The 16,797-nt window shown below is 42.8% G+C and overlaps 1 protein-coding gene across 1 annotated transcript; it reads left to right on the top strand.

Moving 5' to 3' along the window:
- The first annotated feature begins 4,531 nt into the window (after window positions 1-4,531).
- On the top strand, window positions 4,532-16,692 carry LOC104014675 (cytochrome P450 2K1). Its single transcript, XM_009467347.2, has 10 exons — window positions 4,532-4,685; window positions 4,768-4,974; window positions 6,797-6,959; window positions 8,085-8,234; window positions 8,527-8,687; window positions 9,557-9,730; window positions 10,340-10,481; window positions 11,193-11,377; window positions 11,580-11,721; window positions 13,512-16,692. Exons 2-10 carry the CDS (start codon window positions 4,789-4,791, stop codon window positions 13,697-13,699), a joined length of 1,491 nt encoding a protein of 496 aa, XP_009465622.1. The 5' UTR covers window positions 4,532-4,685; window positions 4,768-4,788; the 3' UTR covers window positions 13,700-16,692.
- The last annotated feature ends 105 nt before the right edge of the window (window positions 16,693-16,797 follow it).

The following is a 16,797-nucleotide window of genomic DNA, read 5'->3' as shown; positions in this document are numbered from 1 at the left end:
AGGGTCATGGACACAATGCCAGTGTAAGGTAGCTTCACCATGACAGGCTGGCCTATGTGTGTTCTTAGTGGAAACTGGTCCTTTCTATTACCTGGTAGAGGGTCATTGCCCGTTGGCAGAATGCCCTGATTTTAGGGCTTCCATAACTCCCCCAATGATTACTGATGATAAGGACTGCTTATGTTAGCTGTATGTCCCCACTGGGTCGCAAGACATCAGCATGTTTTTTTAATCAGACCATTGGTCCACTCAATGATCCCATTGGCCTGGGGATAATATGGCATATGGAACACCCACTTTATGCCTTCCCCTCTAGCCCAATCTCGAACAACTGCGGCTGTAAAGCATGATCCGTTATCACTTTGAATGCTCTCAGGGGTGGGTGAAACACTGAACCACTCATACAACACTTGCACCATTTTGTCCCCGGTGGCATCGCCAACAGCTGTAGCCACCAACAGCCCCAAAACCACTTCTACTCCTACCAGGATGAACTTCTTTCCATGGGACGGTTTCAATGGCCCAACATAGTCAACCTGTCAAGTGCACCAAAGGGCTTTGCCCTGTCTGATGTGCTGGGCCAGGGCTTGCTTCAGGTGGTCAGCTTTAAGCCTTATTCAGCGTTATGGGCAGGTTGTGAGGACTGCTTCACATGTTGCCATAGACACTGGCCACCCCCAAGACCAGCACTCGTAATACAGATCGCTTTCCCAGAGTGGCCTCGCTTGATGTGTAGCCATTCAGCTAGCCATTCCCCCTCTTCCTGTACACCATTAACCACTCTGATTTGGGCTAACTGGTCAACCTGTTGGTTCCACTTTTAGCAGCTGGAGTTCCGCCTTTTGCATGCCCTTTCACCCAGCCCATCCTCAAGGGCCGTGACCTGTGCATTTCCAATAGCCCCTGCCAATCTTCAGCCCTCCAGACTCATGCAACCCACTTCCCACCAGTTGGATTCCCACTGGCATATCATCTTGGTGGCACCCTTGTAAGTTGCAAGAGAATTGGTGTAAACTGTGGAGATATTCAAAACCTGCCTGGACATAGTCTAGGGCAACTAGCTGTAGCTCTTTAGTCTCAAGAACAAGTTGTCTCAGTCACAAGAATTCTTCTTAGACTTCATCATAGAACCATAGAATCATAGAATGGTTTGGGTTGGAAGGGACCTTAAAGATCATCTGGTTCCAACCCCCCTACCATAGGCAGGGACACCTTGCACTAGACCAGGTTGCTCAAAGGCTTCTTTTCTCCAGGCTGAAAAACACCAACTCTCTCAGCCTGTCCTTATAGGAATCATAGAATCATGGAATCATAGAATCATGGAATCATAGAATCATAAAATCATAGAATTGTTAAGGTTGGAGAGGACCTTTGAGATCATTGAGTCCAACCTGTTAACATAACTGCCTGGTCCACTTCTAAACCATGTCCCTAAGCACCACGACCACACATTTTTTGAATATTTCCAGGGACTGTAACTGCACCACTGCCCTAGGAAGTCTGTTCCAATGCCTAACCATTCTCTCCATGAAGAAATTTTTCCTAATATCTAATATAAATCTCCGCTGCAACAACTTGAGCCCATTTCCTCTTGTCCCATGACTTGTTACTAGGGAGAAGAGACCGACCCCCACCTCGCTACAATCTCCTTTCAGGCAGTTGTAGAGAGCAATAACGTCACCCCTCAGCCTCCTCTTCTCCAGGCTGAACAACCCCAGTTCCCTCAACCGCTCCTCATAAGACTTGTGCTCTAGACCCTTCACCAGCTTCGCTGCCCTCCTCTGGACACACTCCAGCACTTCCACGTCCTTCTTGTAGTGAGGGGCCCAAAACTGAACACAGTACTCGAGGTGTGGCCTCACCAGTGCCCAGTACAGGGGCACTATCACCTCCCTGGTCCTGCTGGCCACACTATTCTTGATACAGGCCAGGATGCCATTGGCCCTCTTGGCCACCTGAGCACACTGCTGGCTCATGTTCAGGTGGCTGTCAACCAACACCCCCAGGTCCTTTTCCACCAGGCAGCTCTCCAACCACTCCTCCCCCAGCCTGTAGCGTTGCATGGGGTTGTTGTGACCGAAGTGCAGGACCCGGCACTTAGCCTTGTTGAATGTCATACAGTCAGCCCCGGCCCATCGGTCCAGCCTGTCCAGGTCCCTCTGTAGGGCCTTCCTACCCTCCAGCAGATCAACACTCCCACCCAACTTGGTGTCATCTGCAAACTTACTGAGGGTGCACTCGATCCCCTCGTCCAGATCATCAATGAAGATATTGAACAGGACCGGCCCCAACACTGAGCCCTGGGGAACACCACTTGTGACTGGCCGCCAACTGGATTTGACTCCATTCACCACCACTCTCTGGACTCGGCCGTCCAGCCAGTTTTTAACCCAACACAGAGTGCACCCATCCAAGCCATGAGCAGCCAGCTTCTCCAGGAGAATGCCGTGGGAGACTGTGTCAAAGGCCTTACCAAAGTCCAAGTAGACAACATCCACAGCCTTCCCCTCATCCACTAAGCGGGTCACCTTGTCATAGAAGGAGACCAGGTTAGTGAAACAGGATCTCCCTTTCATAAACCCATGCTGGCTGGGCCTGATCCCTCGGTTGTCCCGCACTTGCTGCATAATGGCACTCAAGATGGTCTGCTCCATGACCTTCCCCAGCACCGAGGTCAGGCTGACAGGCCTGTAGTTCCCCAGATCCTCCTTCCGACCCTTCTTGTAGAGGGGCGTCACATTTGCTAGCTTCCAGTCATCCGGGACCTCTCCGGTTGACCAGGACTGCTGATAAATAATGGAGAGTGGCTTGGCCAGTTCCTCTGCCAGCTCCCTCATTATCCTCAGGTGGATCCCATCTGGGCCCATGGATTTGTGGGCATCCAGGTGGAGGAGCAGGTCAGTGACTGCCATCTCTTCAACAACTGGGACTTCACTCTGCATCCTATCTCCGTCTCCCAGCTCAGGGCCCTGAAAGGGCCTTGTTGAACTTCATGAGGTTTGCATGGGTCTACCTCTCAAGCCTGTCAAGGTCCCTCTGGATGGCATCCCTACCTACCAGCGTGTCAACTGCACCACACAGCTTGGTGTCATCACATCCCTACCTACCAGCGTGTCAACTGCACCACACAGCTTGGTGTCATCAGCAAACTTTCTAGGGTGCACTCAATCTCACTTCAGTAATGCTTTTGACACTATCTACCATAAGATCCTCATAGACAAGATGTTGATGAGCAGACAGTGAGGTGGATTGAAAACTTGCTGAAAAGCCAGGCCCAGAGGCCAGTGGTCAGTGGTGTGAAGTCCAGTTGGAGGCCAGTAACTAGCGGGGTATCCCTGGGATCAACACTGGGTCCAGTCCTGTTTAATGTCTTCATTAATGAACGAGATGATGAGACAGAGTGTACCCTCAGCAAGTTTGCTGATGACACCAAACTGGGAGGGGTGCCTGATACACCAGAGGATTGTGCCACCACCTAGAGGCACCTCAATAGGCTGGAGAAATGGACTGACAGGAACCTCATGAGGTTCAACAAGGAGAAGTGCAAAGTCTTGCACCTGGGGAAGAGCAACCTCAGGCACCAGTACATGCTGGGGGCCACCCATCTGGAAAGCAGCTTGACGGAAAAAGACCTGGAAGTCCTGGCGGACAGCAAGTTGAACATGTGGCAACAATGTGCCATTGCCACAAAGAAGGCTGTTGGTATCCTGGACTGCATTAGGAGGAGTATTGCCAGCAGGTCGAGGGAAGTGATCTTTCCCCTCAATTCAGCACTCGTGAGGCCACACCTGGAATGCTGTGTCCAGTTCTGGGATCCCCAGTACAAGAGATATGGATATACTGGAGAGAGGCCAGCAAAGGGCCATAAAGATGCTAAGGGACTGGAGCATCTCTTATATGAGGAAACACTGAAAGAGCTGGGACTGTTAGCCTAGAGGAGAGAAGGCTCGGGGGATCTTATCAGTATGTACAAACACCTGGAGGAAGGGTACAAAGACGACAGAACCAGACTCTTTTCAGTAGTGTCCAGTGACAGGTCAAGAGGCAACGGGCACAAACTGAAACACAGAAGGTTCCCTCTCAACATCAGGAAATGCTTTCTTACTGTGAGAGTGACCGAGCACTGGCACAGGTTGCCCAGGGAGATTGTGGAGTCTCCCTCCTTGGAGATATTCAAAGGTTGTCTTGACATAGTCTAGGGCAACTGGCTCTCGGTGGCCCTGCTTGAGCAGGGTGGTTGGACCAGATGACTTCCAGATTACCTTTCCAACCTCAACCATTCCGTGATTTGAAATTCCCAGCGGATTCAATGGAAGCAAAGTTATACCAATTCCCAAGCCCTTTAAAAAAAATAAATCTCTGTGCACTAATCACTTGGGCATTGGCATTCTGATTTCAGTTCTCAGGGTACGAAGGCTGTGCCTGTACTGACGAAAATACAACTAATCAGTAACCTGAAGAGCATGCAGAGTTTATTACTTTTATACCAAACACCAGGTCGATGACCTATGGTTCTCCATGTTCTTGGACTTTCATATGTGGACAGTGAGCTACATGCTTGACTAGCAAACATCTACCTGCCTCTGTACCATACTGAGGATTCATTAGCAAGCATGGAGGAAGAAAACACAACCAGTAACCAATCACAAGAAAAACATACTCTTCACTGGGAAAGAGATTTATAGGCTAGTACAAGCATCTCTCACGGGAAATTTTTGCAGGAAGACAGAGATCCAGAGTCCACATTTTCTCTTTTCTCTTCTGTAGCAAATACTTGGCTGAACAGAGATGGACTGGAACAGCTGCACTTCAATTGGCTTAGTGTTCATCCTGACTTTTCTATCCATTTTGAAAATGAGAGGTATCTGGAATAACCACCAGAGAAAGAATTTCCCCCCAGGACCAAGAGCATTACCTATCATTGGAAATCTGCATTTGTTTGATTTGAAGAGACCCTACAGGACTTACCTACAGGTAATCATCATCTTTTCTATTGGTCCCATAATTGCACATGTCACCAAGCCCCATAGTCCAAGATGTCAGAGAGTTTCTCCTATTGCACCCAACATGTTTCATCCACAAATGACCGTTAGCAGGGGACAGGAGACTGGTATTTGAGCAGAAATCTTTAAATGCTGTGAGATATGTTCCTTACTGTCATACTTTCTCCATACAACTGCATGCATCTAGGTTTCAGCCTTAAACAACTCTCAAATTAATAACAAGTGCTCACCTTATTTTTGTGGTAACTTTGAGAAAAAGGTAACTGAATAAGGAGTGAATTTGATATGCGGTCTAACTCCTTCCACCTTCCACTGATTGATCTGGGGTTGCAATTGCAGCTTCCTGCCTTCACTGATTTAGCAGCCCTTCTCATCTCCCTTTCCTCCTTTCTTGCCCAAAAGCTGAAGACAACTATATACTTTTAATATTCAGGGCCAACAGTTGCCAGAATGTACAGCAAAGATCTAGGCAAATTAAAGTAATAAATCTTTCAGTTTTCTTCTAGTGCTTTCTTTACCTAGTTTATTGTAGGACTTCACTGATTTGGAGTCAGAAGACTTCTATGAACCTGTTCCTTTTTTAGAGTTTTTCTAGTTAGACATTGAAATTACACATCCTGCTTGCTGATAATTTTAAAAGGAATGTTTGCACCTGCATATCTGTGTGTATGTTACATCCACAAATCAAAAGACTGCTCAGATGCAGTATCTGGAAAATCACTGTAGCTATCCAACTGCAGCCTAATTGTGTTGGCAAAAGCAAGCTCCGTCTCTTTTCAGGCCAACAGAAACAACATGCTTCTGCTGTAATCCAGTGAATCCATTCTAATGGAGGAGGTTGGTTCTCTGACTTGAGCTTAGCTCAAGATTTAATATTCACACATAGTTAGTGTGTAAATGAACTGGAGACTATATGCTCCTCCTGAGCACCACTATTGCAAGCATTGGAAAGTCCTTACTGGAGAACACCCTTTGAAAAGATAATATTCTGCCACAGCTACAGCAGTCTGGGATAACAGTATCACCATCAAAGAAGCTACTCTTAATTCAGACATATGTCGCTGCTGCTATGTTATTTCATATAGTTGGCTGGACTTGCTTACTAGTTGCCGAACATTTTGCATGTTGATACTAAATAGTTGTCTTCTGCTTCTCTGTGCAAACACAGTAGAAAATAAGTGCGGTCAGGAAAACTCCCTCCTATTGTCAGGAGAATCAGGAACATTGAGTTATTTGGAAATAAATCTGCCTGTACAAGCTAAAAAGGTACCAGCTTAGGCCAAACATTTTCTCTGAGACAGACTCATTGTGGAGGTAGTCATATATACAAAGTGAGAATTTACCTAATGCAAGATCCTGGACCAGAAACGTACTGATATTTTTCTACAATAATGGTAGCAAAGGTTTGAATAGGTTTAGCCTGTAAACAAAAGAAACACAATAACATAGACATCAGTGTCAAAACATGAGTCAAAAATTGAATTTATAGGGGTTCCTGAGGGAAGACAGAGCTGTCAGCACAATCCTTGACTGCCTTGGGGTTTCAGCTGTTAACACTTCTGCTCAGTTTAGCACAATGGGACTCCACTCCTGACTGTGCCTTTTAGTCATTAGCCATCATAATGTCTGGCACATTCACATTATTTAAATCAATTCTCTTTCTCTGTACTTAGGAAAACATTTAACATTTTAGTACCTTAGAAGCAGGACAGGAAAATAAGCAGCACTGAAAGGGTGGTGAATTTCTTTGTAAGCTGTAAAAGCTGTAAATCACTGTCATCTTCTTCTGACAGCTGTCAAAGGTATATGGTCCGGTCTTCAGTGTTCAGATGGGCCAAAGGAAAATAGTAGTGATTTCTGGGTATGAGACAGTGAAGGAAGCTCTCGTAAATCAGGCAGATGCATTTGCAGAGAGACCTAAAATCCCAATCTTTGAAGATTTGACCAAAGGAAATGGTAAGTAAGTTGGGTTTATTTTTCCTTATCAGCTTGACTTATTCAAAAAATTTTTTCCTACAGATGAAGCAGAAGCTGGCACATCACTTTGGGTCAGAGACCATATCAGGCATTGGAAATAGGGTGCAATTTCATTGACTTCAGTGCATTTATTCAAATTTGAAACTACTGACAGTGACAACAAAACAACCATAACTCTAACGATAACCACAGCAACAGATAATGGATAGTGTCACATTTTCAGGATCTAGAACAGGGGCATGCATGCCAGGGAAGGCATTTCTAGGTCTCATGCTGTGGTTCTGGACTTCGGCTGTTTTGGGCTTACCACAGAACCTCCTTTTCATGAAATGAGTATTATACTGCTGCTTCTCATTTCAAGTGGTGAATAGTGCTTTTAAAATCTGAATGTAACAATAGAATGGAGCACATATAGACTGGGAATTGAGTTTAATAAGGGAAATACTGTACACTGAGCTGGGTTTCCGAATGAGAATTTCACACCCAAACTTTATTCTAATTTTGCATGAGAGTTTCATATTTACATCTCCAAAGACCCTTGGACAAATTCAGGAATAATTCTGCGAACATTTTAACAGTTGCATCTTTTGATCACATTATTGCACGTAAGCTTTCTTTACACCTTATTTTTTTCCTTGAAAAAAAAATATAACTAAATTCATTAGTTACATGGAGTAACAATTTCAGTGAAAAAAATGATTGAGGAGGTTTTAAGACACTACCTAAATTTTAAAGACATCTGTGCCTGGTAAGGTTTCTCCTGCCATCATCAGAGACATGAGATCTCATTTCAATTCCACTTCCAAAGTATGATCAGCAGTTTGAACTTGAATTTCCAATGCCCTGTCTTCCAGTGATGTCTCTCAGTGATATATATTTTTCTTAAGATTTGATTTAATACATCTTAAATAGTTTATCTGTCTTTTTTCGTGCAATAAACCTATTGTTGAGTCCTGAAAATACTTAAGGGAAAGTTGTTTTTTTCCTCAGCCAGATGTAATTTAACTTGTTTTAAAAGTGACTGCTACTAAATATCTACATTATTTGTCTACAAATTAGTTATTTAAAATCTTCTGCCACCTTGAAATATTCTCTTTGTGTCAGGGATTGTTTTTGCTCATGGTGAAAACTGGAAGGTGATGCGAAGGTTCACTCTCACAACCTTACGAGACTTTGGAATGGGAAAAAGGGCCATTGAGGACCGTATCGTGGAGGAGTACGGGTACCTGGCAGACACCATTGGGTCACAAGAAGGTGGGTAGATGATTCATTTTTCGAACCTCTAAGGTTTTGTTCAAGTACCCAGAGGCTTGTCAGTAACCTTCTCAGGTTCAGACCTTTTTAAGAAATGTATTTCAGGCTGAATCAATTTGATGAATTTGGCTCCTCTGTCATTTTTGTGTCTTGGCATAGTATTCTAACATTGAATAATAACAAATAATAGCAATCAATCATAACAAATAAATAGCAATAATTAGTATTAAATTTACATTTACAAATTACATCTCTTGCCACATTGTAATATATTCTTTTGTTCATTGTATAGGAAAACCCTTTGATGCTAGTAAAATAATCAATGCAGCTGTTGCTAACATAATTGTGTCAATATTACTTGGAAAACGATTTGACTACAAAGATTCCAGATTTGTGAGACTTCTACATTTGACCAATGAAAGCATGAGGCTTGCTGGGAAACCTTTGGTTACGGTAATGATAAACATTTTTATGTTGCTGTTCCAGTGGATGCCATAGGAACACAGTAATAATGGTAGTCAGTTGTTTCTATTAAACAGAAGAATCTGAGAGTCCGAGAGATAATTGGCTTACAAGCACTTTCTGGGGCAAAACAAAGCTTGAGAGACAGTCTGAGAATCTTGAAGCCAACAACCAAGCCCCTAATCTCTCGAAAACATACTTAAGCTACAGTTTGAAGGGTGCTAAATCTGGACTGAAAAAATCAGACCATGTAGTGCATGAACAGAAAGCTCAGCATTCCCTAAAAATGTGGTTCACACATATAAAGTGACCAGGCAAAACAGTACACTCTCAGAACATGGGGCAGGGAGAAGCTATAGAGTACATGGTCTATGTGTACAAGCAGCCCTGATACAAACTGTTTTCCCATGCTTCTAGTACACTGAAATGTCTCAATGGGTAATAAATACTCTCTGATACTTGCATGTAATGCTGCCGCACACCAGATTCACTTCTGTTCCTTTAGGCTTTGAAACAGAAAAAAAAAAGTTAGTGGAAGAGCCGGATAAAACAATAAAAAAAGTTGCTGGCCAATATTTCCTTCTCCCTGGAGTCAAGTTGCAGGTGTTTGAGTCTGACATCTATGCTACTCCTGCAAAATAGTAATTTGGGGCTGAGAGTTTTCCATGTATTCAGTGCTCCTTGATGGATTTTCTACCATTAATTCATGCAGTCACTTTTTCGTGTTCTAAAGAACAAAATATAAATGTTAAGTCTTTGTCTTTGTATCTGCAAAACTGGCACAATATTATTAATCTGTTTTTGTAGTGTTTTCAGACCTCTGGCTGGTAAATTCTCTCTAACTTCTTTCATTCTTGTAGATGTACAACATCTTCCCATACCTTGGATTCCTCCTAAGGGCTAACAAGACTCTTCTGCAAAACAGAGATGAATTCCATGGTTATGTACAAGTTACTTTTGTAGAACATCTCAAAACCCTGGACAGAAATGATCTAAGAAGTTTTATTGATGCTTTCCTCATTAAACAGCAGGAGGTAACTGAATCTTTTCTCATTTATTCCAACCTTTATGGTTATATGAAGACATTTACAATTTCCTTTCGGTCCTTATAGTTATAGCCATATTTCTTTAGGGAATCTGTCTTTGACAAAACACATATAACAAACTGGTAGAGTTGAACAGATAATTCACCCTGTTGCAGTTCCAACCCCTTTTAATCAGCAAACTTTTACCCTTATTTATGTTTTTCTTCAGACTGTATCAATATATCTACAGAGGCTGCATCTTTTTATCTGCTCTCTCTGTTGTCCTAGTCCTTCTGGCTCTTTCAAAAACATGATGCATTACAGAACAAAAGCTCTACCTGGGCTTTACTGGGATCTCTACTGGGGGTCTCTGATATATCTGGGTTACCTTCTTCATAGAGAAACCAGCTCTCTTTGCAGCTGACCACGGTAAATATAAAGAAAACATAAAACCTATGTCAACACTCTTCTCCAGGTACAAGCCCAAGGCTCTTCTTTGTCTTTCACACTTTTTTAAAATACAGGATTTATTTCTTAGTAAATGTTTAGCTATGTAAATTGCATTTTCACATGGAAAGTTTTAAGTTTTCATCCTGTTATCTCAACCACTTCTTTCAGGAGAAATCCACTACCAATGGGTATTTCCATAATGGCAATTTGCTAAGCTTGGTGAGCAATTTGTTTACTGCTGGTGTTGAGACAATAACCACCACACTAAACTGGAGCTTTCTGCTGATGCTAAAGTACCCTGAAATTCAGAGTAAGTGGTTTTATGACAGATCTGTTACCCTCAGTGCATTAGGAACTGAACGGGAACCAGGAAGGTCAACATATCTGTTAATACACTAAGTTACAAAAAGCCAAGATTTCCAGCTAATTATTGTCTAGGTATCACTGTGCCCTGTGGTTCAGACACAGTGAGGGGCACACTAGTCAGCCTACCAGTAGATTATAAGCAAGGCTCATATGAGCCAGGTCCTTTGCTCAGTAAAATCTCATTAATTAAGAAGAGAGCTGTCCTGTGTTAGCCCATGAAATTGTTCCAGGTTTTGCTCAGAAACAGGCTGTTGATAAGCCAAAGGCCTGTGCAGATGTTAAATGGACTGTACCGAGGCTTTAAATACCTGAGCAGATTCAGGGAATTGCTCTTTGTCTGACATCTCCATTCCAGTTTATGGTACAGGGTTGTTAGGAGTCAAGTGGGGGTTTTGAGACACCTCTTGGTCACAGCAAGAAACTTTAGGCAGAAGAGAGGGCAGAAAAAATACAAGTCTTTAGATTTCTTATTGGTAAAGAAATAATCAAACTCTGTAGTTCTGTCGACCTCCCATTATTTCTGAAAGGATAAAAAGATTTTGGGAGAATTTATGGTTTTCGCTCAAGATCTTTTATACTTTACATCAGTAAAGCACAGTGTGTCTCAGGGATGAATGAATCCTTGTCTCTTTCTTATAGTTGATTCTTTCCTCAGGAAAGGTCCAAGAAGAGATAGAGCAAGTGATAGGGTCAAACCTCCCCCGGATTGAGCATCGAACTCAGATGCCATATACAGATGCTGTCATCCATGAAATTCAGAGGTTCGCTAATATCCTGCCATTGGATTTGCCTCACGAGACTGTTGCAGATGTCACTCTCAAAGGCTATTTCATTCCCAAGGTGAGATCCCTACAGGATTGTTTCTTTTAGCATTTCTTCTTTCTCAAACTTGGTTAATGTGATAAACATGAACTCTGTAATGAAGTCACATAATAGCAGTCAGAATAATCTCTTTCTCCAGGCTGGCAATCTTGAAGTCTTATTGCCATTACTGTCACCACAATATTTGTCCACGGATTAATTCCACTGTCTTATTTTGCAGGGAACCTACATCGTCCCCTTACTGACCTCTGTCCTGAAAGACAAATCGCAATGGGAGAAACCGGACATGTTCTATCCTGAGCACTTTCTTGACGCCAATGGAAAATTTGTGAAGAAAGATGCTTTCATGCCTTTTTCAGCAGGTGCCTTCTCTTTCCCACTTACTGCTGTTGCAAGTACAGACCTTAGACAAGAGCTACTTGTACCAGTGTTTTTTTGTTACTGAAGCTTGGCCTCCACACTGTCTTTTTCATGGGACCATTTCACAACCCATATTTCACAGATTTCTCAGGACACACATCTGATAAGAGAGAGTACTCTCAAATGTTTGCTAATTCCTTCAGCCTCTGGATGTTATTGGTTTCTCAGTTAGCATTCAATGATTACAAATGAGAATTTGTAGTGCCTTCTTAAATATGAGGGAGGTTTTCAGCAAATTCCATGATGGTTTAGATAACACATTTCTGCATTATAATCTGTAGCCCACAACTGCTCTATGGCCTGGGCTTCTTTGTCTCTGACTCTTACCATATCCAGCTGCATTGTCTACAACCACACACAAAGCACATAGGAAAGGTGGCTTCTGTGTCTTTCCCGAGGAACCATGTTTCATTTTTGCACGTCCCTCTTAAAAAGTCACAAATAATATTGACTGGGATCAAGACTTCATATACTGTGCCAACAAAGAGAAGTTGCCTTATACAAAACCCCAAATTCTGTGTAAAATCAAAGGACAGAAAGGGGTTGCCTTTTGAGGCTTCCACAGAGCATGATGTCCACCTAAGCTGACACACCTGCACCATTTGCCAAAGCACTGGAGATTCCCACCCCCATGATGACTGCTCCTTCTCTGGCATTTCTCCTGCTTTGCAGGCTCTGTCATTGCTCAATTAAGTTACTATACATCAGTCTCTGGCTAACTTGTCTATCATATCCACAACACTCTGCTTTTTTTATAGACCCTATTTGTGTATTTTTAGTTCTGCATGGTATTTGAATAAGGTTTTTTCTTGTCATACTCACCATCCAACATAGAGTAAATTTTTTTTTCGTAACAGGGCTTATGATACTTTTCACAGGCCTTCTTTTTCAGATTTAAGTCTAGATGTCCTAGCTGAAAGCACATCAGGGAGTGTCTGGGCCTTCCCTGGAGGCATTATTTCATAGCACAGCCATGGAATAGCTCTTCATTTTCCACTTTCTGGAAGTTAAACTCCACTTTCAAGGGAGTTAAAATCAAATCTTAATTCAGGTCTTTGCTAGTTCTGGCCTTGAATCACCATGCTCTGATTAAGGCAGTTTACAAGTTGCTGAATTTGGCCAGGATTAAGAAAAATTTATATTCACAGCACTTTTGAAGAAAGGCTTTATATTAGGGGCACCATAGAACATCTCCACCACCTTCCTCCTCAGTCCCATTCTAGCCAGCATTTGTGAGTCTCCAAGGTCTTTTCTGACAAAATTTAATATAAAAAATCGCCTGTGACTAGACTAATAGAGCCAAAGTCTAGACTAAACCATCCAAAGTTGGTCCAGGAACCAAAAATTGACCCAAGTAGAGGAAAAATCTGAAAATGAAGAAAAATACAAATTTTATTGAAAACTGGAATTAAGGAATTCAGATTGCATTTCCATACATTTCTCCCTGAATGCAAGCATTTAGGCAAAGGAAAAGAAAAAAAAAATCTCCAGGTGGCTTTGTTATCATATCTCTGAAGACCAAGTGTCCTCTCTCTCAGATGATTCTTGTACTCAATAGAGTTTTAAGAGCTACTGTGTTCTTTATTGATAGCTAGGATATGACATTTCAAGTGTTCTGGATTCCCACTGATCTTCCTCAGAATAAGAGCTGCTCAGAGGTTTTTATTTCTTCCAACTATTGAAGAAGCAGCTCCCACTGACTCTCTTATGGCCGTTCTGCATTTCGTTCCAGGGCGGAGGATCTGCGCCGGTGAGACTCTTGCCAAAATGGAGCTCTTCCTCTTCTTCACCAGTCTCCTGCAGAGGTTCACCTTCCACCCTCCCCCTGGAGTTTCCATCTCAGACCTGGACCTCAGCCCTGCTATTTCATTTAACGTCATCCCCAAACCCTATGAAATGTGTGCTGTAACACGTTCCTAGAGCTCTAATCAGCATCAATATGTTTCAAAAATGTTTAAATTACTTTTTCATGATACCTGCGGCCTTAGTTTTTTGGCCAAGATAATTCACAACATTAGATCTTAATGAAGGTTTCCAGTACTTCTAAAACAAAGTAGTGTTATTTTTTATTTATTGGGGGAGGGCAGAAGTGGACCAGAAGTGTGGACTAATTCATGACTCATGGATTAACCTATTAGATCACCTAATCTAGGCTAAACAATACAGACCCTCAGCTTTCACATTCTTACTTCAATTTTCACTTGGTAATGTGTGTTTGTTGAAAGCATATCCCCCAGAAATGCTCCCAAGTCCAGGTTCCTCCAGAGGGACATACGGACGATGAAGCTGTGCCTAGCTTGTACTATCCTGCTTAAAGATAAGCACTGCAGAGCCTCTGTGGTCAATGTGGGGTATTCAGAGCTCCAGGCCTTCAGAACAGAAGGGTTGTTTGGTCTTGGCAGGCAGATGGATTTGAAGCTGGGTTGACTATACCAATGTTCCCCAATACCTCATTGCGGCTTCTCCCCTTGGCTTTTCTCCCTGATCCTTCGCCTCTTCATAGAATCATAGAATCACAGAATCATTTAGGTTGGAAAAGACCTTTAAGATCATGGAGTCCAAATGTTAACCTAGCACTGCCGAGTCCACCACTAAACCATTCAGGAGCATTCAGTCCCTGCTTCTGCCTGGGCAGTAATCAGTGCTGACCCGCTGTGGTATGCCTTAAATCTCAGCTTTTCTTAGGCTGGCTATTTCACTTGGCACTAGAAGGACAAAATTCCCTGTTCTGCCATTTCTCCTGAGAGTAGGTGTTGAAGCAAGACCCTTGTTCCTTCTCCTCGAAGGAGACACGCCTCTGAACATTCCCTTTCATTTGATCTCATTCCCTTGGTTTGAGGGGTTTCATATCAACACTTCTCCATTTGCCTTTGTCTCCTTACCCAAACAAGATTCCAATCATTAGCCTGTAAATAATTAAAAAATTATGAGGAGATTCAATCCACCTTAAAGTTGATATACAGAGCACAATTCAATTGCTTTAACCCCAAGCCTCTAGCACCATTTTAGATACCCTCAGATCTTTTGCTTGGCCTTCAGCTGCCAGGCTGGGGGGACAGGTCCTGTGCCATATAAGCCCCATGTTCACGTTTCAGATAATGTAGATACTTCAAACATCTATGAGTGTTCAAACGTAGACTGCTAGATAGAGACTAACGGTTAAAGACTCAAAAGTGAAAATAATACGAGAATCAAAAAATTCCATGAGTGGTTGCATCACTTTTATTTTTAGGAGCAAATTTGCTCGCCTCTTGAATTCTTCTAATGTAATAATTTCCTTTTAATTTTAAGGAAAATTTTTACAAAGGAGCAGCAAACTTCTCATTTAGATCTGTTTATTTTAGTTTCTGGATTCACAAACGTGTTAGATAGAAAGGAAATTTAGCCTGAAGTTTTTACTTGTTTCCAAATTTCAGGAGGCAAGGAATTTTAAAACTCGTGTCTCTCCTACTTTCCAATCCAGGCTGCAGAGCAGGTGCAGGTGACAGCCTTGCCAACATGGAGCTCTTCCTGTTCTTTACAAGACTCCTGCAAAGTTCATGTTTTTTCCTACCCCTGGAGCATCCATTTCAGGTCTGAACATAGTAAGGTGCACTGGCCTTTCAGTAGATGTTTTAGGATCTGGCCTGTGATTTGATAGTCTTTCTTTTGCTAATACATAAATCCACACACTCCTGTTGTTAAGAGAGCAGCAGCTGCCCGAGCATTCACATACCATCCATGGAGTCGCACACACACCACCCGAGACTTTAACTGCTTGGACTGGAGTCCCTTCACAGCGGGCAGCTCCACTGTGCTGATGGGCGCCCCTTTTTGACTCCTCACTCACACACCCACTCACCCTTGAGCTTTCCTCTCCCCTCAGGCTCGACCCTAGGTTTCCCCAAAGCAGAGTCTCCAACACGATGTACACCAGGCAAATATATTGAGTGGTACAGCAGTGAAGAGCAGCTCGAGCTGGGTGCCTCTGAGGATGGACCCCAAACAAAGAAATCCCTGGGCAATTATACCCTTACAGTCTAAGTTCCCCTCCCCTCATGCAACAGTTCGGTCCAATAGTAATATTTGGGTCTGGGGTCTTCTTGTTCCTTATTGGATCCTTTCCCTGTCTCCAGGCAGGACATTCCTTTTCTTATCTTGAATAACTGCAGCTTCTGCTGATGGTTTTGGCTCCCTTATCTTCCTGGTTTGCACTGGTTTCAGGGCCTTCCTTCATCTAACTAGGTAAGAGTTCAGCACACAGTCAGCATATCTAGGTGAAAGTTCACAGCTTGCAGTCTAAGGCTTCAACAGGTCTTTGGCTCCTTATTTGAGCTAAAAAGTGACTCCTACAACACTGTGACCACAGAGGATTGTACAGGTGTAATGGCAGCAGGAGTCTATTTTTTTCCACTTTTTGTGAACATTTATAGATGTCTCCAAATCCATCCTTCAGCCTGGCCATCTTAAGCAATACACAGTTGTCTCCACTTCCAGTAGAGGACAGACCAGAAAAGCAATGGAGAAGAATGGTCAAACTTACTAGATACAATAGGAGAATACTCCTTCATATCTTCATGGTGCTTATTGAGCTGTATATCCTCACGCTGCTATCCCCTCTGAACTGCCAACTGTGCTAACCATACACCCTCATTATTGGGTACCATTTTGCATCTCAGGGGAAACAACTTCAAAAAATCAGAGCTGCTGCACGGGAAGTTGTAGTACGCCAGATTCTCACAGCCTCCGTTGCTATTTAGTCCAGGGCTCCTGTGAGAAAAACTAATGTAACTTACAGGACCTTTCCACTGCAATCTTACGCGTGTCTTCTGAACTATGTTTGCACTTGGAGAAGGTGATGTTTTTCATGTTAGCTGATATATGTGAAAATTACAATTTAATTAGCTTTACCAGGAATAAAAATATTTTTGTCATTCTCCGCCCCTGAATTTTAGATGTTAAAAACATTTATGAAAATATGGAGAGGTTCCACTGAAGGCAAGGTTTGAAAAAGGGAATCACTGTAGAAAAGGTATTAG

Source organism: Nipponia nippon, unplaced genomic scaffold, assembly GCF_047370975.1.
Source record: "Nipponia nippon isolate SJK-2023a ecotype South Korea unplaced genomic scaffold, ASM4737097v1 scaffold_4, whole genome shotgun sequence".
NCBI classification, from domain to species: Eukaryota; Metazoa; Chordata; class Aves; order Pelecaniformes; family Threskiornithidae; genus Nipponia; species Nipponia nippon.
Note: the sequence above shows the minus strand (reverse complement) of the source record. Positions and strands in the feature narration are given on the sequence as shown.

Bases quoted from the DNA above. Each gene is read 5' to 3' on its own strand.
- LOC104014675 (XM_009467347.2), top strand. From the start codon at position 4,789: ATGGACTGGAACAGCTGCACTTCAATTGGCTTAGTGTTCATCCTGACT. The intron at 6,960-8,084 runs GTAAGTAAGTTG...TCTTTGTGTCAG, and splicing joins AGATTTGACCAAAGGAAATG to GGATTGTTTTTGCTCATGGT. The intron at 11,722-13,511 runs GTGCCTTCTCTT...ATTTCGTTCCAG, and splicing joins TTTCATGCCTTTTTCAGCAG to GGCGGAGGATCTGCGCCGGT.